This window comes from Vipera ursinii (assembly GCF_947247035.1).
Source record: "Vipera ursinii genome assembly, chromosome: 6".
Taxonomy (NCBI): Eukaryota; Metazoa; Chordata; class Lepidosauria; order Squamata; family Viperidae; genus Vipera; species Vipera ursinii.
The window spans coordinates 66,388,822-66,416,179 of NC_139515.1; the positions used below are offsets into that span (position 1 = coordinate 66,388,822).

General features: G+C 36.7%; 2 protein-coding genes across 3 annotated transcripts in view; one reads left to right on the forward strand and one right to left on the reverse strand.

Annotated features, from left to right (window-relative positions):
- SYN3 (synapsin III) overlaps positions 1-27,358 on the forward strand; it is a gene marked incomplete at its 5' end in the record, with an annotated part of 209,914 nt that overhangs the window by 40,019 nt on the left and 142,537 nt on the right. The gene's annotated exons all lie outside the window — the stretch shown is intronic.
- Positions 629-27,358, reverse strand: part of TIMP3 (TIMP metallopeptidase inhibitor 3) — a 43,095-nt gene continuing 16,365 nt past the window's right edge. Inside the window, exons 2-5 of the mRNA XM_083365633.1 lie at positions 10,390-10,472; positions 6,669-6,780; positions 5,890-6,011; positions 629-4,133 (exon numbers count right to left, since the gene is read on the reverse strand). Coding sequence (XP_083221759.1) covers positions 3,936-4,133; positions 5,890-6,011; positions 6,669-6,780; positions 10,390-10,472 — 515 coding nt within the window. The 3' untranslated portion in view covers positions 629-3,935. The remainder of the gene's footprint in view (positions 4,134-5,889; positions 6,012-6,668; positions 6,781-10,389; positions 10,473-27,358) is intronic.

A 27,358-nucleotide genomic window follows, 5' to 3' on the forward strand; every position in this document is an offset into this window, starting at 1 on the left:
AAATAAAATTTAAGTTTGATCCATCTTATATTGTTTTGGCCAGGAATATGCAAAGTTTTTCAGTCTGAAATGTTCCATCCTTGAAACATTATTTTGAAAGCTTTGTGCTGAATAAATGCCTGTACTAGTTTTTTTGTAATCTGAACAAAATACCTGGTTTTGAGTGACATCAGTTTAAATGTTCTGAACACAATGATTGGGCTGCTTTATGTAGCATACCTCAGTCTATCGAGCAACAGATATGAATCACAACCTTGCTACTAACAGTTGGGTTGATAAGAAACCGAGTGTGGAGAGGATAGCTATATTTATCCACATTGCCAGATAGAAGACTGCTTGCAACAGTATACCTACCAGACATTACTAATGTTTTTTAAAGTTGTCCACAGTATTTCATTTTGTAGGTAGGTAATATGGATTGTGCATATACTATTTCACACAAGTAGTGCGAATGATGTGTAAATGTGAAAGCTGGGAACAAGTTAGGTTGGTTGATTTATTGGGATTTGGTATTTGTATACACGTATTCAAGTTAAATATGACAAACATAGATAAAATTTGCCTGTGAGAAGGACTATCAGATGCACATCAGCCATGAACTTGTTTCCAACAATATTCAGTTGGAGACCTTTTTATTGAGCAAAATGAGTTACAATAGAGATGATAGAATATCTGTGGTAAGAAATAAAACACTTTATTGTTTAGAATAAAGATACACTATAAAAAGTGAACATTATTACCTTAAAAGACAATATACATTCAATGAATATAAAATTTATAAATAACAAAACAAGGAAGAAAACTGCCAACAGTGCTACTAAACTAAGCAAAAAGTACATTCCTTTTGGGGAGCTTTCTCCTAGATTGCATTTATTTCCACTCTAATGTTCATAATTGCTAACAATGGTAATGCAAAAAACAAAACAATTCTTTACATCTTGATTCTAGGCCTGTTTCTACAAAAAAAAAAAGAGTTGGAATCAGTAGGGTTTATTACTAAGGTGTAAATAGAATTAAATCCTAATTCTGCAGTCATATGCATGCTTTCCTGAGAATAACCTCCATCAAATTTAATGCAACTCCCTTCTGAAGAAAAAACACATGCTAGTTTGAATCCTTTGCAGATGAGTTCATAATTAGATATATCAGGTCTTATAACTTCTGGAATCAGTGGAAAAACACCAGCTGACTAAGAAGAGTGGCTCAGGCCCATACATCAAATACAAAACTAAGCACTCAGGGCATCTTGCTAATAGTGTGCTGGATGAACACACTCGAGTCAGACTACCATTTCAAATCCCACATTACAGTCTGTATAACAAGAATGATAAAAAGGCCCGTTATACAAGATGGGTGGCTATATAAATGTTTTAAGCAAACATTTATATAGCCACCCATCTTGTACCAAACTCTGGATGGCTCACTTTTCTTTAAAAAAATACTGTAAAGTAAGTTTTAGCAATGAAAACACTGAAGGTATCCCAAAAGAAATGTATTTTTTGCTGGGTTTTCCCCCTCTCTTTTTTGCCTCCTTATTAAAAAAAAACCAAGAACCAAGCCACCCTGTAAGAGGATTGTTGATTAAGCTATCACTCTTCCTCAAATAACTCTTATCTTCTGTGGTGTAGAATAGACACCCACATAGAGAAATATATTTTACTGGATAGGTATGCTAATTTATTTCTTAAAATACAGAGATACATTACAACCTGAATACGAACATGTTTTCTCTTAGCATAAGATATTTTCACCATTTTTTGACTGCAGTATTATGGTGATTCAGGTACGACCTTAATAAGTGAAAATAATAATAATCTAGAACTGCCATTCAGTGAAATGAGAGATCAAAATAGGATACAGCTGCTTTCTTCTTGCCTTTAAGATCTGAGCTTAAATCAAGTTTATCTCTACAAATAGGGCAATATAGATTTCTGTGTATGAGTGTCCTCACTCCTGTCAGCCATCTCTTTTGTGATGTGGATGCTCTACTGGTAATATTAAGCTCTCTCTGTTACAAAAACCTATTCAGTTCAACTGAGAAAACTGGATGCATTTTTCGGTTTTATTACAGAACAATTTTGAACTTATGGCAGCTCTGTTTCTTAGGAGGAATGAATTGAAGACAGAAAGTAATGTTAAGACAAATTATAATAGCACAAAAGGACAGAACATGTGCTTGTATTAAGTATTAACCTTCACCCCACTCTAGTCTCAGTAAATTATGCAGTTGCCAACTCCAACGGAAACTTCGCTCTTAAATTAATTTTAAAAGATTTTTATATTACACCTTTTCATAAAAGAAATAAAGACTGTAGTGAAAGCAGAATAGCCAATTCCTTACTGCTAGAAAGCATAGTGTGCCCAAACCACAGGGCTGTTTGATTGTAGCCAGCAGTGGAATACATAATAGCCTCCCCTAAAGTATTATTTTAGTTAATAGGTTTAGTTCTTTAAGAATGACATTAAAGGCAGGAAAAGTAGGTTTTAATATATTCCCTACCCATCTTCTCTATTTTCACTGTGCCTATTGATAAACACAATGAGTAGGAAAAATATTATGAATAAGCAATCGCTTGGCTGCCTTGCCAGTATTCACAGGAGAATAAAATATTATGAAAAGATTCCTATATAATAGAATTTACAAAATACCGCATCATGAAAAACTATGAAAACAATTATTTTTTTTCAAAGTACAGGCTGAACCAGTATTCATACAATAGTAAGGCACTTTTATAACACCATTCTATTGTATATTTTTAAGGAAAAAGGATAAGGAACCATGAAAATATTTCTTTGATGGCAAGAAGGAAAACAAGCATACAGTACAGGGAAGGGAATAAAAACAGATTATTATCACTGCTTTAGAATTTACTGCAACTACAGTAGTGTTAGAACTAAAAAATAAAATAGTAACTAATGACTTGGAATGTGAAAAGTTGCTCCTTTGAAACAAAAGCATGTAACTTTTTATTACTTATAGCATGAAACAGAATCGCGTCCTGTCAAAAATAGCTTATATCATTATTATCTACATACATTTTTGTTCAGCAAAAGCAATGTTTGGGCAGCTGGTTTCTTACATCAATATGTCCCAGTGAGGGTTGTTTCTTTCCTCCTGTGCTCTGACTTTGTCCCCTCTACACAAAATTCTGGGAAAGTTGTGTGTAAAACAAATATTGAAGAAGCAGTTTTACATCCACATCAAAGCCACAAAAATATCTGGTGTTGATTTGGTTCTCAACAGGTTTGTTCCACATTTAGAAGATGTGTTAGCTTCATTTTAATTGATTTTGATTTTTTTAAAGAAATTTATTTTATGTGCAAACCTAGAACTGCCACGAAATTTCTACATTCATATTGGAATGGACAGGCATTTTGAAGTCTGCAATCTTTTAAATTCATACAAAGGAATTGTCCCAAATACTCCATGTTCCATTCTATATAAGCATGATGAGTTTCTTTGCATCCCTTCATTATGTGATTCACAATGGTGATTAATCCCAACTGGCTGCGTTCATAGCTACCTGCTCTAGAGAACTGAGTGTGAGAATAAAACAGCAGCACAGGAAATGAAGAGGGAATAGAATTTTAATCAGGAAATTTTTGAGATTTATGTTTCCCTATAAAAATATATATTGCTATATGTATAGTGCTATAAAAACTTTAAGCAAAAGCTCCCTTGATTATCTGGGAACTTCTGTTCACACACCAGATAAATATTTGATCAACATGGGACGAGAGCAATTTTTAAAAGATAATTTTAAAAAAGAGTTAAGACAGCATAGATTTAAAAATCACAACAGTTCGAAGTGCTAAAAATTGCAAGAAACAGGCACTAATATCATGGTTGCCATCATGATCAAATATGCGTTAGTGTCCAAAGAATGCTCAGCCACATGGGAAGAAAAGAACAGGAAAGAAAGATAAATGGAATTTCAGGGGTCAGTTGCATTGATGATGGTTTTATCAGGAGGTGCCCATCCTCTATACCAGCTGCAGTAGCCATCTTTGTGTTTGATGCAAGCATAATGCTTTGACTGGTACCCTGGTTGGCCAAAGCTGGAAAGCATGTCTGTCCAAAGGCATTCATTCTTGGAGGTCACAAAGCAAGGAAGATAGTAGCAGGGCTTAATCTATAATTAGAAAAAACAAATGAATTAATCAGACACTTTAAGACTGTAAATTTTGTGTTTATATATATATATATCTTCTGAGCCGTGGTGGCGCAGTGGTTAGAATGCAATATTGCAGGCTAATTCTGCTGACTGCTGGCTGCCAACAGTTTGGCAGTTCGATTCTCACTGGGTCAAAGTTTACTCATCCTTCCATCCTTCTGAGGTCAGTAAAATGAGGACCCAGATTGTTGGGGAATAATATGCAGACTTTGTAAATTGATTAGAGAGGAACGTAAAGCACTGTGAAGTGGTATATAAAGTCTAACTGCAATTGGTAATTGAATTGAAATTGAAATTCTCTTATATACAAAAAGTAGCATATACCACTAGATTAGTCATAAGGTAGAGAATTATTTCAATCCATTTTAATCTCATTTTCAATATTTTAAACCATCTGGTGATTTATTGAGTCTGAAAATCGTAATCCTAGAATGAGAGCAACAACATTATAATAAGTTCCTGGAGTTTGCAGGCCTCATTTTCATCCCCAGATTTTCACCAAGGAGTACAATTCCTTTTTGTTGCCTTTCTGAACCATCTATCCCAGAATATTAATCATAGTATCTTTTTGGATTAGTTCAGAGGATTGGGAACTAGAAGCAGTGCACTGCACTGTTCTCATCATTCATATGAGGCCAGTTCCATTCAGTATTGGTAAGTGGCAAAGATATGGCTGTTACAGGATCCTATCTGGGTTGTTCATTGGCGACTGACCCAGATTGGATCCTGAAACATTATTCTGGGACACGTATATTCACCTTCATTCATCTCTGGCTGTTACTTTGTGAGGTGTCTCAGGAAGTAGTTCTTTTTCCATTTCTGCTTAACATCTACATGAGATCACTCAGTGAGGTCATCCATTGACACAGTACTAGATATCACTCAGTCTTTGGTTCTGGATAGGGTTGCACTACCCTAAACAGTGAGTAATTTGGAGGTACTCCTAGACTCACAACTCCTACATTAAGAGCAGATGGCAGCTATAGTGCTTAGGGACATTGCACAGTTCCATCTTTTGCAACAGTTTTAGATCAGGAGAACCTGTTTATTCTCACATGTGCATTATTCATCTCACAATCAGATTACCTCAATGTGTTCTACATGAGGCCAAACTTAGATGACCATTCAAAAGCTTCAGTTGGTGCAGAGAGCAGAAGGATGGTAGTTACTGATATACCTCAGCACACCCATGTAACACCTCTACTTCACGAATTGCAGTGTTTACCATTGTGCTTCTAGATACAATTCAAAGTGTTGGTTCTTACTTATAAGGATTACATTCACAATCATCTATTCTGATCATTCCTGCACATCTAGTAAGATCTGACAAGAAGACATTCTCTTGGTCTCATTAGTTGAACCCAAGAGACAGGCCTTTTCTGTTGCTTCCCTTGATCTTAATAAGAGTATCCCCCCCCCCAATTTGGTTGCACCTGCTACTATCTTCCTTTTGAAAAGTATTAAAGTGCTATTTTTTCCCCACTGGCATTGCATCTAGGAGTGATATGAGCTTAGGGTGACTTTTTCACAGCACTTTATGTGTTTCTGTTTGGGATTATGTTTACTATTTGTTTTATTGTATTGTGTTTACTGAGTTGGAGTTCTTTATTGATGAATTCCACCTTGAACTATGAGTCAAGTATACAACTATATACCTTGATTAAATAAATAATAAACATCTCAAATGTATCAGGTTGGCAGAGACATATCTTACCTTGCAGCCACAACCTAGATGGTAACGGTGGTTTAGTCCTTTGCGCTGAGACAAGGTCAATCGATCCCACTTTTCATTCAGATTACACAGTCCAGTATAAACCTTTCCATCATAAACTCGACCTGCAAAACATAAGCACAAATTATCCATTCCAGTGTCATTCAAGAGCTCAAGGTAATTTCCTAATTTATTGGGGGAAAACAACTTAAAAGACTGTCCTTTTCTGATACAAAATTTCCCAACATTTCCAATTATAGTAAGTTTAGAAAGAGCAATTGAATAATTTCTCATAAGGAATATTTTACTGATACAACTCCAATAAAAGCTAATTAAGCAGATAAATTAGATAAAAACAAAGACCCAATCATCATCATCAGAGAGAAATTATACATCTGTATTATATTGTTTTAAAGAAGCCCAGGGAAAGAAGATATCTTAATCTGGAATTAAGAGGTTAAAATATGCTGCCTCATTTGTTTGGAATGCACTCCCAGCTGAGTTGAAAGTCCTAATATTTACTGGATTTTTAAAAAGCCTTAAACACACACTCTTTAAAACAGGTTCCAAATAATATACATTATTTTTAGGATTTCTAGTTTAAAATCTGACCATGTGAATGCAAAATAGACTAATGTATGCATGACAATAGACCTCAATATAATGACTGGAATAAATACTTATAAACTGCCCCCAGTAATGCTGAACTTCAGCCTCTAAAAATAGCTAAAACTAATGCAACCTGTAAGCATGCCACAGCAGAAAATTTGTTGGGTTTTTACCTGTAATCATGTACTGATACTTGTTGACCTCCAACTTGACTCCACAAAGACTTTCGGAAGCCTCAGTGTAGATGTACTGAACATGTGGCATCTTGTCAAAACCTCTGTACATCTACAAAAAGAGAGCAAACACACAAGATGTTTTAATGAAATGCAGTGCAAACCAAAACAAACCAACCCCCAAACCCATCACTTTTTCCATTATCCAGCTACTTCCTCTTCTATCTTTATTTTAAGCAGAATGTGTATCCCTGATTATTCCAGAATCCTGACCTACAGTTTTCAATGTCCCTAGAAGAAGAGCTAAGATAAATGGTTTAGGATTGTAGAGTACACATATTTTGACTCCATTCAAAAACTGTCACGTCTAGCTTTCTCTTGTTCTGGAAAAATTTGTAAAGTCTTCAAAAAAGAAACCAATATTCCTTGATTCTTCAAAAGATATAGACTAGCAGAGAACTTTTATTAACCTTGAGCAGAATCTTGTGGAACCTGTTCCATTCTCGGATCTATTTAAACAGGAGGTTTCACATGTTCATATTTTTGTTAGAGCAATCAAGGTAGCATTGCTACTCATAGGATCTGTCATTACAGGGTAAAATTCTACTCAAGGCATGTCAACACTGGTTTGTAATGACCTAAAAAACCATCTCTGCTTGCTCACAGCTTTTATACTAAGATGGAAAGATGATGCCATATAAACAGAATTACTGTTCTTAGGAAGGCAGGCAAATGGCTATTTTGCTCAATCACTAAATTACTTTGTGTAATATGTTTCAGGTTTCTACAGTCACTGCCAAAGTCTATTGCTTTTTTAAAAAAAAATCCTCATTCTTCTAAAGACATTAAACTAGTCTTATGACTGAGATGTAACAGCCAAGAAAAATAAATCAGAGCACATTTTTAACATTACATAAGAGGTCAGTTAACAAAAGAATGTCCAGAGCAACAGGTTCAAGTGAAGTCTGTTTATTATACTGGGCGTACAGAAAAGAACCAAAGTGACGGAGGAGGAAAGATTTTTTTTTTCTTCAGAATGAACAAGTAAATCTAACCAGGCTTCAAGTGTCCAATTATTTCTAAACAAGGAGCTTCATGAAGGTTTCTCACTATAAGACATGTTGGGGGGGGGGAAACAAAAAGCAAACTGGGCACTTGTTAACTAATTCTGCCAAAAATTTAAGAGTTTTGGAGCTTATTTTTTTACATAATTTTAGATTCATTTGTTTGTTATACTTGTTGATGCTACAAAGGTCTAAGATAGGATAAATAATATTATTTCCTCAAAAATTATTCTTACAACAATCTCATGAGGAATAATATTCTGGAAGATAGTGACTGGCTTGAAATTATTATTGTGTTATTATGGTTGAAAATAGAACTGAAATGCCCTATCCTTTTCTATCTCCCTAACCTCTACATCACACTGTCTCAAACTAAGCAGTATTTCTTAATGAAATAACATATAGTGAACAAATCAGTCATTTGTTTCAATACATTTCCATAAATTGTGATCTAGGATATACTGAAATATACATATAATTGATTCCCAACCTAAAAACAGGATTTTAAAACAACATTTAGGCAGAGCATAAAAAGTGGCTACTAGATCTATTTCATAATGAAAGTCCAAAACAGATATTCTATAAATAAGTATCAAACAAGTATGTATTTGCTTTTCCTTCATTAACTCTAAGCACAGAGCAATGTGAAAAGGTTTGAATACGACTACCATTTGCACACACACACACACACACACACACACATGTGCAAATGGTAGTTTGTATATGTATATGATGCAGAACATTACTTTGACTCTCAGAGAAAGATGTGTGATAATGGAGTTCTGTTTTATTATGCAGAATAGGTTTTTTTTTGTAAATTGAAACATTACAAGGCAATCTATGCAATCTCTACAGAATCATCGGAGGCAGGTTGCATGAAGGAACACTGTGCATGAAATAGCTGTCATTTTAACATTCCTATCCTGTAAATGTTGTATTTGATCCACCACGTTAGTTGTTTGAAATGCACAAAGTCAAGCAATAAATTAAGAAAAATCTCTTCCATTAGACTAATATTTCAATAGAAGAGAATATTTGTAGCTCAGGTTTGAACTGTGGGATCCTTGGCACTCTCTGACTTGGCTGTGTAGATATTTCATTACCCAACTAGGTAACATCATCAGTGCTAGTAGTGAAATGTCTGCAAGAAAACAACCAAGCTCAGAGAGCACCAAGAACCCCACAGACTAATATATCTTTTCTTCTGTGGAAAACCCTTCCTGCTTTCAGGATGTTGCCTATAGCTGACGTGAAATTTTCTCAATAGCAATAGTACTTAGACTTATATATTGCTTCACAGTGCTTTACAGCCCTCTCTAAGCAGTTTACAGAGTCAACATATTGTCCCCAACAATCTGGGTCCTCATTTTACCAACCTCAGAAGGTTGGAAGGCTGAGTCAACCTTGAGCCGGTCAGAATCAAACTGCCAAACTGCAGGCAGTCGGGCAGTCAGCAGAAGTAGCCTGCAGTATTGCATTCTAACCACTGCGCCACCACAGCTCAACCTACCAAACCTTTTCTACTCATTACTATACTTACCTACCCAATCTGTTGAAGATACGAGTATTTAGAAAAGTTTGTTTCCTTTTATTAGTTATTTTTCTCCTATCTTAAAAGTGGGAAACCTAAAAAGCCTTTTAATATAATTTCTAGAATGACTGCAGGGTACATTTAGCTATAAGTTCATTCTATAGACTTAGAACTCAAAAGACGCAGATGAGATTGTGGCTGCCCTGTCAAAGGTGGACTTTGTAAAGAATATTTTCCCTTCAAAACAAGAAATTAAGCTTCTTCAATTAAATTATTTTATAGAAGGAAGTGGTAAATATATCATTTGTGTACACACACCTGGTAGAGCAGGGCAAGACAATTTAACAATGGTAAGTAACAAGAAACTTTAATCTAGCCCCGTTTCAAAGAAGTCATGATTTTACTTCTCTCCTAATCCAACATTTTTCCATTGAAATACAATGCAAACAGAAGGAGCAGGGGCAAATGATCAGACTCCTATATTCTCCTAATACTTCTTTCTATCCCCTGTTTACTGTTTACTGCAAAACGTTTGTCAATTTGTTAATCAAAAGAAATTAGGTAATTACACTTAAAGAGTCTGGGCTGAAATCAGTAGTTTTTAACCATAAAATTATTATCTGCTTTTCACTTTTAGGGAGAGACAGAGTCCTCCTACTTCTAAGGCCATAGTAGCAATGACTTTTTACACTAACCTGTTAATAAGTACAAATTATAAACAATTCTTTCTATACACATGAAAATTTAAACATTTGTCAAGTTGGAAAGAATCACTTAACACAAATGAAGAGTTAGGTCTTTCTATGCATATGTAAATTAATTTAATTTAATTTAATTTAATTATGGGACTTGTATGCCGCCCTATCTCCCGAAGGACTCAGGGCGGCTAACAACAATAAAACAACAATAAAAACAGTAAATACAAATATTAAGAGATTAAATTAGCACAACTTTATATGGAGAAAAAAGCTTACTTGTGGGAAATCACCTTTGTTTATTCACAAAATTATACAAGTCATTCATTAGTTGGGATATGAATGAGCTCAGGGGACTGAATGACCTACCTGATGATCTCTGAAAATGTTTTGTTGTTTCAACTCAAAATAACTGGCATCTGTTCACTCACCTTCATTTGTTTGACAGTGTATCGCATTGTCCCAAATGGTCCATCTTTCATAAGTTTCTTGCCCACTACCTTGGCCCGAATAACTGCAATAAAAGAAGACAGGTCAAGTGAATAGCATCTTCATTCTCTAATTTATCCTTACTAATAGCTCATTTTTGAATAGTATAAATAAATAGTGGGTTAGATTTTTAAAGTTTCGGTTTGCAGAATGCAATGTGGAAATGCTACTTGATTTATACTTCAAATATTACTGCTAATCAGGGGGGGGGGTTTCTTATAGAATGCTCAGAATGGCGTTCCGGCACCTTTTTTTGACGGATTTTTTCAACTTTTGCACAAAAGCTGTGCTACTCCCTCTATTGGCTTTCAAAAGCCAATAGGGTCTTTCTTTGTTGTCCTTCCAGAGAGGGAGCTCTTGCTGCAGTGCCAGCTGCGAGCAAAGTTCAGAGGAGGCAGGCAAGGCCGCCCGAGCCACGGCTTAGCAGCAGGTGTGAAGGAAGAGGGCCTGGGGGAGGCCCATTAAAGGTCCTGTGAATTACGACACTGGCCGTGCCTGTCCATCACTGGATCCTTGCATTTAGGCGGGTTGCAGGCTGGTGCTGGCTGTTAGTTTGCATCAGGGCATGATTACATCAGCCCGATCTAATTTTAGAACCATGCAGGATTAGCAAGGTAAACTTTTCTTCAGTTAAAGTCCTCTCTTGTTCATTTCATGGAGACATCTAGGTAGCCTTTATTTTTGCAACAGTATATAACTGGTTTGCATTGTTTCCTTTATGATGTCCTTACGTTTCCCCCCCCCCACTCCCAATTCCCCAATCTAACCTACATCTCTGACATTTCCTGACAGTCAGCCATCCAAGCACTAACTAGATTTGACCCTACTTAGCTCAAGCTCAGGAGTGGTCCTCAATAGCCCCTGTGAGTGAAAGTTAGCTTTCTAAAAGATAGCCTCCTTGTCTCATGGCTACTATTTTAGTGGTTATCTGGATTCTTGTAGATTTTGTACATCTATCTGAAGTGGTAATCTTAAGCATTTTTTTCATAAATTACTTAAGGATATGCAACTATATTTTATCAGATTTATCTAATGTTACTTTTGCATCTACCTTTTTCAATACATTTTCTTTCTGTCATTAATTCCCCAAGAATAAGAAATGTAAATTGTAAGCTCCTCATAGCACAGTTCTATATCATTGTTAAAATACACTGGGCAATTATGGACATATTCATTCATATTCATAAATAGATTGAATTGTAACACTTTCCCCCTCACCTAAGCCTTGAATTGACCACTTTGTGTTATGGCTGTAGCCTTGAAAGAGCTAGTGATCTCTTCCTCTAGTAAATCAATATATCAAGATGGGATCATCCAGATGCTACAAAGTATTCTATCAGTAAATTTCTTAGTGCTTTCCTTTAGCAGGTTATATTTGCAAAGAGGGCATTTTATTCCATTCTCAGCTCAGCTAGTGCAGTAAGTGGCAAACTTAGACCTGTTAGTGGAATAGAAAACTAGACAGGATGGAATCATTATATAAAGCCTAGAGACTATCAGGCCCAAAACCAAGAATGACACGTGGTGATATTTCCAAGCTGAGTTCTTTATACTATAGACGAAATCTTGCCAGACTGAGCACTCTACTATTTGCCCCTACAATATTCTCTGTGAGCTATTAGAGAGGGGATGTCTTCACCCTATTCCTCTCACACATCTGATCTGAGGTACCTCGTACTCCTCTGAAATGTTATCACCTTCTCCTGGGAATACATCTCCTTACTACATTCCATCACACTAACAGTCTCTAAGAAGTAGAGAGCAATTTAATGTAAGATTCTCAACTAAACACTGGCTAATGTTCTGTGCTAGAAATGAGGAGAACTGAATTACATTGTGAAAGCCAGCTGAATGACTTTGAGCTAGTCATTCTCTCCCAGCCCAAATCAGCTCACAAGACTGTTGTGGTGAAAAAGCTCAGTGGGTTAGGACACTGAGCTTGTCGATCAGAAGGTCGGCAGTTTGGTGGATCGAATCCCGAGTGCTGCGTAGCAGAGTGAGCGCCTGTTACTCGTCCCAGCTTCTGCCCACCTAGCAGTTCGAAAGCACGTAAAAATGCAAGTAGAAAAATAGGGACCACTACGGTGGGAAGGTAACAGCGTTCCGTGCTAGTCATGCCGGCCACATGACCACGGAGACGTCCTCAGACAAGCGCTGGCTCTTCGGCTTTGAAACGGAGATGAGCACCGGCCCCTAGAGTCGGAAACGACTAGCACGCATGTGCGGGGGAACCTTTACCTTTACCTTTTAGGCCTTATGAAGTAATACAAATTAAATGTAATACAAAATAAATGTAGGATATAAATCTAAAATAATACTAAACAAGACATAGTCTATGGACGAAAGGATGAACAATGAACAAGTTATTCTAGAGTGTGGCTGCTTAATTTCATTTATAGTGAACTTGTCAGGTACATATTGAGTCAGAACATTTGAAAACTTAGAATGAATTTCTGTAAGAAAAGTGGAGTCTCTCAGGAGAGGCTTGTACATCCTTAAACTCTGTTAACAAATAACAGATAAGACAGGCTTGAAAAAATTAAAGGAGTTTGCCATAACATTAAATGAAATGTTAAATGAAATGTTTTCATCATTTCTCTTTTCCTGCCAAAATTGTCCAACTATTTCATCAAATACCGAGTAAATGGTAATGATCTAGATTTTAATTATTCAAAAATATTTATCCAAGAAAAACAGATTATCTTGTTAAATTTTGTTTTGACTCAAAAGTAGGCATGTGACATTTTCCTTCAACAAAAAAAGAAAACTGGTGAAATTCATTTACATTACTCCAGTTCACTATGTAGGGCTCACATAATTAATTATGTCAACATATTTTCCAGCGTTGAGATAGGCTCAAAGAAACATAAGCACCTGAAAGAATAGAGATGCAACCAATGTATGTGATAATTTGTAATTTTGAGAGCTTTTCTGCTTTATCCCTTTTAGAATATTTTTTTAAAAACATGTGCCTCACTTCTAACATTATTTCTAACTAAATATTAGTTTGCACTTGTGCCAAATGAATCAAATACAGGCTATTACGAATTCACTTATAGCCATGGATTTTATCACTCATTGCTAGAATTATTGCTGGAATTGAATAATTATCCTTCTTCAACAATTCCATACAATGAAACCTTCAGATAGAAAGATAAGAGATGTTATTGATGTTAATGAAATTGAAAATGGATCTAGTTCAGAATGCAACTTATCCATACAGGACTTTATCTTTGACATGATACATGTTTGGGAAAAATGTGATTTTTAAAGACATATCTTAGTAGTTACACATGTACCATATTGGACTTTATGATTTAAGAATGCTCTTGCCAAACATAATAAAAGGAGAAATCATTTTTTTTCTAGACCAACAAGAGTACTGAATAAGAGTTTCAAATAATACCAAATGGAATGTAGAGTAGAATTCTGGTGTTACCAGAGGTTGCCTGTACTTTTTATATCTCCCACCCTCTCTCCCAACCATCTGCCCATCCAGTTTAATTTGCAAATGCAGGAGAACAAATTGTGACTTGTTTTCTACAGTTGTGCAAAAATTACAAATCAAATTATCTTGTCCTTTTTTTAATGCAAAACAATCGTTTCTCATGAAAAACATATTGTTTTGAGCATTTTGGAAGCATTAGAGCAGGGGTCCCCAACCTATGGTCCATGGCCCAATACCAGGCTGTGGCATCTTGGCCACCGGACCCCAGGAATAGCTGGTGAGCCCCAGTTGTGGTAGCACCACCGCACAGGCATTAGCAGCCCTATTTGCGCACACACGGGGACACTAGCACTGCTGCCAGTGCCACATGGGCACCAGCGGCCCATTTGCATATGCACAAGGGTGCCAGCATGCGTGCCATGGGTGCACGTGCCCCGTATGCATATGTACGCTAGCCCCATCGTGTGCACATCCATTTGCATATGCATGCATGCTTGGATTGCATGTGTGCACATTTCCGTTTCCTTCCAGACTGCCAAGCCGGAAACATTGGGGAGCTCTGCATTAGAAGGCTTGAAATAGTGTGTGTCAGGTTCAGAACAGAGCCATTTTGAGCTCAAAATGCATGAGACGGATGCATCATATTTGAAGCATTTCATACTTATATTGAATTTGAAGCAGTTTGATATGAAATGTTATACGTACCATTTGCTATCTCAAAGTTAAAAGAGAGCAGAAAGATCTTAATCAAAAGCCTGTAATGTCATACAGAAAATTATAAATATTTTTACCTATCCGTTTTTATATAAAAAAGTCTTCAGACATGTAGAAACATACAGAAGTTTCTAACTTATTGTTCATTTTTAATCTAAAATCTTCCTTCACTCACTTATTTACATATACCTACATATCCAAATGAAAATCTAACTTATCAGATGAGGCCAAAACTTTAGACAAATTCTAAAAATCTGAACTGATTATCACAGCTCTGAATTAATGTAGTTGCCATTCAGTTTCACACCTCCAGTTCACATGGGAACCATTTGTTATTTTGAGAATCATCTTTTCTTCCATGGTCTTAAAAAGTTTTCATTCCAATATTTTTCCACATAGTGCATATGTTTACATTTACCAGAATAAACCCTTTTGCCTTCATGGCCTTCTTTGATGGGGTTGTATGAATTCCATCTTTTGCACATGGCCATTAATAACTTCACACAAATTCATATGATAAAATTATGGGAATATGCTGGCTACATGGTAACAGTATCTACAGTACAAACTACTTAATTGAAAACAAATTTGTTGATATCAGTACGACTATTCTCATGTATACGATACTCAGAAATGATTACCTTGTAGTATATGGTAGACATTTTTTAAAATCTGAAATTTGTTTTTTGTTTTTAAATAATGGCTATATTAGCACAAACCGCTTTGCTAAGCCATATCTGCTACTAGGAAACAATATTCTAAATGAAGCAGAATCCTGTAGATAGACATGTATGTAAATGTATATTCCTATCATCAATGTATTATGCAAGTAATGGGATCACAACTCTGATTTTACAGATTTCTCTCTTAATGATGGTCTATGTCTGCTTATATATAAATACCAAACAAGTATTGGGGTGCATGTTCAAGCAGGTACAAGACAAGATTATGAAATGAGTTATGAAATATCTGAAGAAGCATAAGTAAAAACTATAAAGATTCAATTCTTTGACATATGTGTACGAATATTGCAGCTTCTGCATTTACTGTGCATAATATGACCCACCAGGCCAACATATCTAACCAGCTGTGTATAGTGGCCCATAAGGGGCACAACATTCAGTTTTAAACTGACATCTAATCTGTTGTAAAAAGTCTACTGCTTGGGATTTGTTCTATCCACTGCTCTGAATTCTGTATTTCATTAGCCAGAATTATTTTAAATAAAAAAAAGATTTCTAAAAGTTATTTCATCATCACATGTTTTCCAGCAAAAATGTACCTTGAACATTCTCTTTATCTCTTTTTTTTCCAGTGTCTTATTACAGTCTTACTATTACTGATGGGAAATTGTATCCCACACAAGTGGACACCAAAATAGCAGCATATTTTTAAACCACAATCACTTTGAAGTGGTGCCCATCAAAACAGACTGTGAAGAATGTTTCTGAATACTTTGGGGTTTAGGGTCAAATTATTTTGTGGGATGAGAGCAGCTGCTAAAGTCTCACAGATGATTTGTAATTGTTTATGTAATATTAATTTGGATAAGCATATAAAATTCTAGTAATATAAGCAAGCCAGTTAGCTTATAATACTAAACCAATCCAACAGACCAATTGCATTGTCATGCAATTATGTATATAGCTGCAGTTATTTTAATTTAAAAAATAACATTTTCCATATGCTTATACATATGCTATATTTAAAAAAGCCTTATTGCTAAGAATTACTTGAAAACATTAGTGTTTTGTTTGAACCAGCTGTCTTGAAAGCTAAAAAACACAGATAAAATTAAAGCCATTATATCTTTGTAACCTAACTTGCAAGTTTAGTGAACGCAGAAATATGAAAAAGTCTAAATAATGCTCTAGAAAATTACATCTGAGATTTTACCATGATGTTGCATGAACAACCAACATGTCACCAGTTCTTCTTTATAAAGAATGCTTGCCTGCCTGAAATTTTAATAATTCCAGATCTAAAGAAGCATTAAGAACTTTTGGTGGTCCAAGAAAAAATATATAGCAAAATCTGCAATCTGTGTGTGTATATGTCATCCATTGCTGCCATCTTGGGACCTACTTGCATGCTACTACTTAAGGAAAAGAATGCAGGTGGAATCAGTCCCAGCTGCAACCACAGAAGAAGCCACCATAACAGTAAATTACCAGAAAGTGTATGTTCTTAACTTTCTATAAGCATAAATTCAACCATCTATCTTCAAAAGGTTCCATAGATAAGAAAAGCTCTACCCGCTCAGTAACTGCCTGTAATAGTATCTATTTTCTTGTTCCTTTCACAACTCTTCCTGAGTATGCATTAGGACAATACCTATTGAATTTCATAGATCTGTGCTGGATGTAAACTTCTATTAAAGCTAAAGGGAAAAGATAAAATTCTTTGATTCAGTAACCCCCTGAAGCTATAGCACAGGCTATAGAATAGGAAAAATGCAGCTGTGTGATGCTTTGAAGAGACAAATCTTAAGATGATTCATCATCATAGATTTATTCAAGTTATATCTTGCTCTTTTATCCTGGGGGATCTCAAGGAAGCCATCCAAACTTAATCCCATAAAAATATTAAAACCTTATTTGAGATAAGGTTTGAATGGAGGACAAAGAGAAAAATTAAGGCACAGTTGTTTGATCATCAGCATAAAGTTACCATTATTATTTCTGTATCATAATCTTTCCATGTATTTGATTTTAGTATTTTCAAGTTTTAAGATTGGCCATTGTTGGAATTATCTGGAAACTGTTTCCACATTCTTAAGAGAGAACAAGAGAACATAAAGTGGTCCATATAATACATTTCTTCCAGAGGCCTTTGAAGCTGCAGATTGACCAACTTGTTAACAACTTTCTTCAGGATAGGAAGGTTTGGAGACATGTTGGAAATTATCTAATACCATTGGATCCAGCAATAGATTCTTGAGGAGGAGGGAGACAGCCAATTCCTTTAAAGGCATGGAACCACCTCCTCATTCAAGAAGGAATTCGCCACCATTTGGACACAATCACAAATAATGACCTGAATTGACCAACCAGAAGAGATGTGGACCTAATGAATAGGTGGCTGTATTTAAAATTCAGACCTGGTGAATCTTCAGAATCAACAGTCTCAAACTCTTACATACACTGAATCACACACTCAGAATAACAGAGTTGGAAGGGACCTTAGAGATCTTCTACTCCACCCCCCCCCCTGCTCAAGCAGGAGATCCTATACCCTTTCAGACAAATGACTGTCTAGTCTCTTCTTAAAAACCCCCAGTGATAGAGCAACCACAACTTCTGAAGGCAAGCTGTTCCACTGGTTAATTGTTCTCACTGTGAGGAAATATCTCCTTAGTTCTACAGTAGGTTGGTTCTCTCCTTATTTAGCTTCCATCCATTGTTTCTTAACTTGCCTTCTGGTGCTTTGGAAAATAGGTTGACCCCCTCTTCTTTGTGGCAGCTCCTCAAATATTGGAACACTGCTATCATGTCACACCTAGTCCTTCCTTTCACTAGACTAGGCATATCCAATTTGTGCAACTGTTTTTCATACGTTTTAGCCCCCAGCCCATAATTGTCTTTTTTGCTCTTCTATGCACTCTTTCCATAGTCTCAACATCTTTTTAAAATTGTGGTGAACAAAACTGTGGTCTTACTAAGGCTTTATAAAGCAGTACAAATATTTTGTGTGATCTTGATTCTATCCTTCTGTTAATGCAGCCTAGGATTGTATTGGCCTTTTTGGCTCTTACCATACAGTGCTGGATCATATTTAAGTGACTGTCCACTAGGACTCCAAGATTGTGCTATTGAGCCAAGTTTCATCTAATCTGTACCCATACATTTGGTTTTTCTTGTCTACGTGTATGTATGTATATGTGTATATATTTGTATATGTATACATACACACACACATATATACATACAACCAAGCTATATCTAAAGCAACTCAACAGGATCTGTAAAGCTAAGGTCCAACTCATAATGAATCCAAGCAGTTTTATCCAATGGATGCTTCAAATAATCCTCACAGCAACCCTTCAAGTGATGTTCTCAATCATCCTTCCTAAGAATAGATCACCTGGAACAGACCAGCCAGATGGCATCCACAAATGCAGTGAGAATAGCTATGCTTTGTTGCTCTTAAGGTCAGACTCTCAATTATTTCTATCAAGTCTATGGTTGCAAAGATAGCCATGAACTTCAAGACTGTACTGTAAGCCTGGGAAACTCTCCTGCCTATCTGGCCATAGTATCAAGAAGTCCAGGCAGAGAAGTACTATGTGCAGACCAGTACAGTATCTGTGAAGCAGCATATCAAAAGACACAAGAATCTTCTGAAAGATAATAGCCACTCTCCCTGCCTTACTGGTATCTTACTTAAACCATAATTGGGCACATTCCCAAGACTGAAATATCCCCCAAGTTTATTCAAGTCTTAAGTGATACATATCAGGTTGGCCCTTCCATCCACAGTAAAATACTGCATGAGGAACACTTGTTACAGGACATCCAAACCAATCACTATCTAACCAATTAGTTCATCAGAAATTTGGTCCACTTCTGCTCAATTAAGCGAGCTACACCTGCCCATACATACAATCCATACAGTGACATAGACACACACACCATCTCTAAAAACAGACCTTATCAAATCAGCTATCTCTAATCCCAAAAGGACATTAACTGCAATCCTCTTAAATAACAGACTTAAAGCTGCTGTCCTCTCACTCCCAGCTTACTCTGATGCTGCTAATGTAAAGAAAATAAAAGGTAGTGCCTGCTATCAGAGCAAGCAGCTTACAGTCCACTTCCCTGCAATTTGAATCACACAATATGAGAGCAAAAAGGGTGCCAAAGCAACCCATATATCATTTTCATGAAAATAGGAGTCGGTGCAGTGTTAAGAATCTTTTATTGCCTTGCTGAAGAATGTAACTTGCATTGATCATTTGCCATAAATCAGAGCTAGTAAGTCAGTAGATTTTTTTTAATGTTCATCATTTGGAAGAAAAGACAAAATTGTTCATGCCCATTAATATCACATGTGGCCTGAACTTCAAGCAACTGGCAAGCCAGGTAAAGAATGGACAATATAATCATGTTGCAGAAACTCAGCTAAGTAGAATTGTCATTTTTTTCAAATTTACACTTTAATTAAAATGTAGTAAATCTAAGAGAAAAGTTTTATTCTGAACAATTAGCATTTAAAATATTAGATGCTGTTTTGAAATAACAGCTAAATTCCATGTCACATTTGCTCTAATAAATTTACAATTCTGTTATGTAAGTTGATTATTACATCATATCCAGGGCTTTTTTTCTAAAAAAAAAAAGGTGCCGGAACTCTTATCTTGGCGGGCGCAGGAGGCAGGGGGACGGCACTGCATGGGTGTGAGGGGTGTTGGCGGCGGGCTGTCCCCCGGGGCCGGAGCTGGCATGGCTGGTGCAGTGGGAGCAGCAGGGCCTGCTCTATATGGCGCGACTGTGTGGGGCGGGCGATGGAGGCGGTGCAGGCCAGGCGATGCAGGGTAGCCACTTAGGCGTGCAGGGTGAGGCAATGGTGGCGCAGGTCCAGCACCAGGTAGGCCACCAGCCTGGCTGACACGGGTGAGCACAAGGAAGGAGTGCACATGGACTCTGCAGAACCCACCTCCCACTCCTTGTCCTCTCTTACTTACCTACCTGAGATGGTGGAGTTGGGTAGCAGGGAGCGATGCAAACTTCCTGCCAACTCACCTTCACTGCAGACAACTTGCCTGTGCAACGTTTGCCAGCCGGGTCTTTTGGTGCTCTCAGCAGCAATTCTTATTGGCTTTCAAGTAGCATAGCTTGTGGGAGGGAGGGAGTAGCATAGCTTGTGCAAAAGCTTTTTTGTGTGCAAAAAAAAGTGCCGGAACGCCATTCAGAGCGTTCAATGAGAAAAAAAGCCCTGCTTTTATGTATTAATCTTATGATTTTAAAAATTTATTTTTTTCTATTGTAAGTTGCCCCAAACCTCGTCATGTGGATTGCATACAAATATTATATAATCGGTAAATAAAGGTAGAACATATGTTAAATATACATCAAATGATAATATGCTTCCCTACAAAGTCAATTCTTGCTCAATGACAGACCAAGGAGTTAACTTAGAAAGGCAAGAGGAAAATCTAGAAGAGATCTGTGCAACTTGTAGAAGGGAAAGGCCCACACTGATAAATTAAAAATCTTTGTGGTCTGCAAAGGAATGCTGATGGGCTAATCAATGATTTGGTGACTAGAGGAGCATCTACAGTGTTGGAGCTCGTGGTCATGGTAAGCCATGGAGACACTAGGTAACATGACTTTTAGGGCAGTGGTGGTGATTTTATTACTTTTTTTAAAAAAAAAGTCTGTGCTAAAAAAAAGTCTGTGCTCTGTCCAAGGGTGCTTGGCAGGCTGCATGTACAGGCCTGGTCTAGAATTTATTTTGGAGCATTCAACTATCTAGAGCAGGCATGTCAAACTCATTTTGTTTGAGGCAACTTCTTATAAAAGAATTGCCATTAATTTGTTTTAATAAAATAATTTAAATCAATTTTTCACTTGATTTCAAATTAAATGAATTATATTGGTTGACAATGAGATTTTTTTTAGTACAATTGCCAAATGCAATAAACTGGTTTTAGGTATATGTTACTGGAAGGAAAAAGCAATCCCTGCTGCATTACTGATCCCAGAGTAGCATTTGCATGTATGCAGGAATCCTTAGGGTGCCATAGTTATGGATGAGAAATATTGGTTGCAAAGTTGGCATTTCTGGATGTAATACAGATATTTTGGATTTATTTTTGTTTCTTTGCATGTTTGATATTTTTAAAAAGGCATATGCTACTGACTACGCTTATGCACATATGTAACATCTTTTGCTAGAATACATGACCAATGCTTTTCCAGAATATGAAAAGTGAAAGACTGTGAGTAAACAAAATTTTAATGTACAGATAATACCACCAGAAATTATTTTAGCCTTTTTAATAAATGTTGTTACTGATGTTAAGCTCACCATGAAAAACATCATATATTGTTATGTATATACTAGATTAATTATTTAAAGACTGAAGTGTAACATAACTAGATTCTAAATAATCTATTTTTCAAAACACACAACAGTCCAAACAGTAAAAGTAAAGTCCAAATTAAGAATATTTCATTCTTAAGAATTGTTTAATTTAAAGTGGTTTAGTTGTAATAGATGGTTAGATTCAAAAGTTTTCAATAGTACAAAATAGTACAAAAGATACTATTTTTTTTCTAGCATCAGCTAAATTAGACATATTATATTGAGAAAAATGTTTCTCATTTCTTTCCTGTTGCCTTTATGAAATCATCATTGCAGAGATGTTAACATAGGAAATAGATTATTTTGTTATCTAATTTTACCTTCCAAAAGACAGAAGCAGATGAAAAATCTGAGGTTCTTTCCTGTTGGCTTTTTTGAATTAGCTGTTTTAGATTCTAAAAATTTAGTTCCTAAAGAAGTAACCTTGTAAATAATTTTAATGTCCTCCTCTAGTGCAGGGGTAGGCAACCTTGGCTCTTTTATGACTTGTGGACTTCAACTCCCAGAATTCCTGAGCCAGCCTGGCTCAGCTTGGAAACCTCTCCTTTTCCCCTCAGCGTGGCTGGCTCAGGATTTCTGGGAATTGAAGTCCACGAGTCATAAAAAGAGGCAAGATTGCCTAGCCCTGCTATAGGCTTAGGAAAGCCAATAGAGGGAGCTTTTTTTTTTTGCAAAAAAAAGGTGCCAGAACGCCATTCTGAGCATTCTATGAGAAAAAAAAAGCCCTGATCATATCTACTCTCTATTAGCTGAAATCCTATCAAATAGGTAAACTAATTAATCAACCATCACTGCAACAGTACACTAAAGCATCCAAGAATTTCTATTAAATTTTAAGAAACTAGGCCATCTTCTTAAACTTTGAGGTATGATCTTTCACAAGACAGAGCCAGAGCTCCAGGCTTTGGGGGTTAGGGCAGTACTTCATGGGCATGTCAGAGATCCATCTCTCCTTTCTCAAAAACTTCATCCCACTGGGATGGGTGCCAGCATTTTTGCAAACAGACGAAGACTTTAGTGATCACATGGTTTGCACACATTTTTGCACGTAGGAGCTCTAGAGGTGTTTGGAAACTTATGTTGACTTCGTGGGAACTGGGTGGGCTTCACAAATTCTTTCCTGCATATTAGAAAACCTGACCAAGTTGATTGATTAAGCAGCTGTCCAAGCCAGAAAGAAAGTGTATAAACACAGAGAAAGTATATATTGTTACTGATGCCACCCTTTTCATATTTTCTTTGATTAAGCCAACATTTAAACATGCCTATTATATACTAAAATTATTGTTTTCCCATCTCTCTAGACTTTTCTCTTGAAAGTAAATTCAGAATACCAGGGAGACATGAACTTCAATCCTGTAGAAATAGAATGTGTAAATTTTCAAAAAATAGCTAAAAAGGTTTGGAATAGTTTGTTGTGTCATTTTATCAACAGTTTATAAAACATGTAGTTCAGCAATGAGATACTATATTCAGCCTATCTAATCTCTTAAAAATCAAACAAGCAATCAAAATATTGCACATTTTTAAAGATCATAAAATGAGGAAATTACTAAGGGATTGTAGTTTTATTTTGTAAAATGAGAGGTTGCTCAGTTTGAATTGCTCAGTGCATCGGGATGCACAGATACCTCAGTAAGAAAGAGAATAAGTTGTTTTTAATCTCTGCAACAATGATTCACACCTGTGTATTCATGTTCAGTTCAAATGTGTGCAAAACAATTTGGATAATTGTGAGGCAGCAGCAATTTTTGCTTATTTATGAATATGCAGAATTTTTTCTGACTATACTGTCCAGCATTGCTATCAGGCCACAAGCGTAAGTATCTTCACATGCATTTAGAAAGTCTTCCTTAGCCAATATAGAGCCTGTACCTGCTATATATATAAAAGCAAGGACAAAAGCAAATTTTCCAGTAGGGTTCCTTGTGCCAAGACTAACCTCATGATATGATTCTTTTTTAGACAGAGGTCCTTTGCATTTATCAATTGTGTATTAAACTAGAATGTCATATCTGAAACTTACACTAGTTCAGATACTGATATTCTAACCCACGGGTGTCAAACTCAATTTCACTGAGGGCCGCATCAGCATTGCGGTTGCCCTCAGGGGGCTGGGTGGGTATGGCCTGGGTGGGCGTGGCTAGAGTGCGTATGGCCTACTGGGTGGGCGTGGCCAGCTCTACATCGTTCGCATCAAGGGTGCCTATGGGGGCCTGGGCAGGAGTGGGACAGATCTGAGGGTTTCTGGCAGAAGGGGGGTCTCTGGGCCAGGGCCAAGGCAGTGGGGGCCGTTCCCTCACTGTTTCCAGGATGGCTTCGCGGGCCACATGAAACCACTTCACGGGCCGCATCCGGCCCTCGGGCCTTGTGTTTAACATGTCTGTTCTAACCACTGGTGGTGCAGTGGTTAGAATGCAGTATTGCAGGCTAAATCTGCCCACAGCCTGGAGTTCGATCCTGACATGGCTCGAGGTTGATTCAGCCTTCCATTCTTCCAAGGCTGGTAAAATGAGGACCCAAGTAGTTGGGGGTAATATGCTGACATTATAAACCGCTCAGAGACTGCCGTAAAGCATGGTGGGGCAGTATATACAGTAAGTCTAAATGCTATTGCTATTGTGCTAGTTTAACCACAGCTAACTATATAAACCACAAATAGATCAATTTGCACTAAGTTCTATATTATATTTTGATCCTTTTCCCTATCTTTTTTTACATATATAGAAAGCTTTTTGATAGGTTATCCAACAGTTTGGGATATAGCATCATTGATATGCTTATGCAACCTTGTAATACATCATTTATTCTTGATTGAATGATAAGTCATGATTTAGTGCTTGGATAGGAAGAACAGACTGCTGTCACCTGCACACTGCAAATGATGAAAGGCACAGAAGTGACATGGACAAATTGAAACAAGTTCAGAGGAGAATTCTCAAAAGGGCAAAGAGTCTTGAAACCAAGTCCATAGGGAAAGATTAAAGAGTGGAACAGTTAAATGGGTGCAGAGTTGCAGATAAAAGAGAGATTTGGATGTATGCTCTACTATTCTAGAGGGCCAGACTAGAACAGCATGTTAAAGTTATAGGGTTGTAGATTCAGCCAAACTGTCAGTGGGGGAAAAAAAATGCCACAAGAACTGGAGGTCTTCAAAAAAAAAAACCTGAGTGATCATCTGTCTAGTAGATCCTGCACTGACAGTTGGACTAGATGACTTCCAAGGTATCTTCCAAACCTATCATTTTTTTGCTATCACTGGATCAAATGCACAGTGCTAAATTTTCTGACAGTAGCCAGCTGATATACAGAATGCCTTAAATCCTTAATTTCACGATTCAAAATTCCTCAACAAAGACAATCTTGCCAAACAATGTGCTGGATCATTGCCAGAGCTTTAATTCTCAAGCAGGAAGCATAGGAATTAAATCTGTCTGGACATTTTTAACATGATCTAAAAGCTTTTCCCACTTGCTTTGAATGGATGTGAGCTGTAAGTAATGAAGAGGAAAAGACTTTTCCACACAGAATCACACACTGTCAGAATGTGTTGAAAATCTAGAATTGAGATAGTCCTTGGAGCCAATGTTATTCCTGAAGCAAAATAGATCTGACACTGTAATCTAGCTGGATGAGATATCTTAAGCATTAAAAAAAAGTATGATTCAACCTAGAATAAGCCTTTCATTCTCCAGTCTTACTATCTGAATAAGCAAATGTACAAAAGAAAGAGGAAAGAAAAGGAAAAAAGAAAGGAATCAAAGTGCCTCAATTAATATATGCATTCAGAAAGGACAGATATTTTTGAAGTGCACAATGACTTGGAAACCATACATGGTATCTTCAAAGAGCTTTTTAAAAAAAGTTATTTCAGGACAGTTTGACCTGCAACAATGGCAGATGATAATACATCTATTGATAATGTTCTGTGCTGCCACAGATGTTTCAGAGATTTTCTTTTGAAAATAAAATTGGTATGAATGCAATTGGGGACTAGGAGTTCTGGTCAGTTAGTATTTTTATTTCAGTAGAAAGAGAGAGAAAATACAATTGAAAATAATTATGAAGCACAAATAAGAAATTAATGAACCTTAAGGGTAACATAGATGTTTCGTTTCTCATTTATAGATATGAAGAGACAGGTGTTTCAAGAATACAAGAGGAAGGAAATAAGTCATGTAATTGTGTTTCTGGCTAATCATCCAAATCGAGACATATTGCAACCTGCTACTGCTGCAAATATTGTGTTTCAAAGAATCTATAAAAGATCTTTGTTACTTCTGAACAGTTCAAGAAGCACCCAGTTCACAAATATTTTAAAAGTATAATAAAATATTAGAAAATAAAGTATGCATCATGATTAAGGAACAGTTATATACTTAAAGTGTATTTATAGATGTACACAGTCTATTCTGCATGGCATGCCAAATTCCAAAATACAGGTAGTCCTTGACTTATGACCACAATTGAGATCTTGTCGAAGGCAAATATTGTAGTGTTGAGGAATTCTAAAAGTAATTAGTGCTTGCCACATCTTTATCTTTCCTTTCCTCCTCCATCTTTTCTTGTCTCCTCATTCTGTACCTTGTGATTCTGGAGACACGTAGCCCTTTCATCCTCCATTTCTTCATCTCTCCTTCTCCTTGCCACATCCCAAAATCTGTTGTCCTCTCCTGACCATAATACCGCCTTCTCTTTCCACATGACATAATTACGGCAACAATATTTTATTTTATTTTTACCACAATGTTGTACATTGACACTGTCACCTCAGAATAGTCTGAAATCTCTGCTGGCTTCGTAAACATAGAATAATAGAGTTGGAAGGGCTTCTAGTCCAACCCCTTCTTTGAGCAGGAAACCCTATACCATTTTCAGATAAATGACTGTCCGGTCTCTTTTTGAAAGCCTCCAGTGATGGAGCGCTCACAACCTCTGAAGGCAAGTTGTTCCATTGGTTGATTGCTCTCACAGTTAGAAAATTTCTCCTTAGTTCTAAGTTGCTTCTCTCCTTGGTTAGTTTCCACCCATTGCTTCTCATCTTGTCTCGTTTTCTTTGGAAAATAGTTTCACTCCCCATCTTTGTAGGAGCCCCTCAAATATTGGAACACTGCTATTATGTCTCCCCTAATCCTTCTTTTTATACTAGACATACAGACAGAAGAGAGAGAGAGAGAGAGAGAGAGATGGACAAATAGATGGAAAGACAGACAGACAGACCTTTCTTCACAAATCTTAAAGTTGTTGCTTTTTAAAGAGTCATATTAGCCAATTCTTTATTGCCTGGTGGGGAAGGGGGTGATGGATTACGAGACTGGCAGGTAAATTGTCATGGAATGTTCAGAATGACCATCACATGACCCAGCAGTAGACCAACCATGGCGCAGGAGCCACAACTTTCCCAAATTTCATTCCCTTGGGAGTCATAAGTGCAGTACTTTGAACGCATCCTGTATGTTAGCCATTTCAGGTATTTTGATTCCAAAAAATTTGTCCTATCCCAAATGATGGTAAATCTTTATTAGACTTATATACCGCCCTTCTCCCGTAGGACTCAGAGATAAGAGCTGTATTAGTATATAGATGGACAGACAAAAACAAAACTGGTTGTTCTTCCCAGTTACAGTACATCTACCATAAAATAGTAAATAGAAACATTTTTA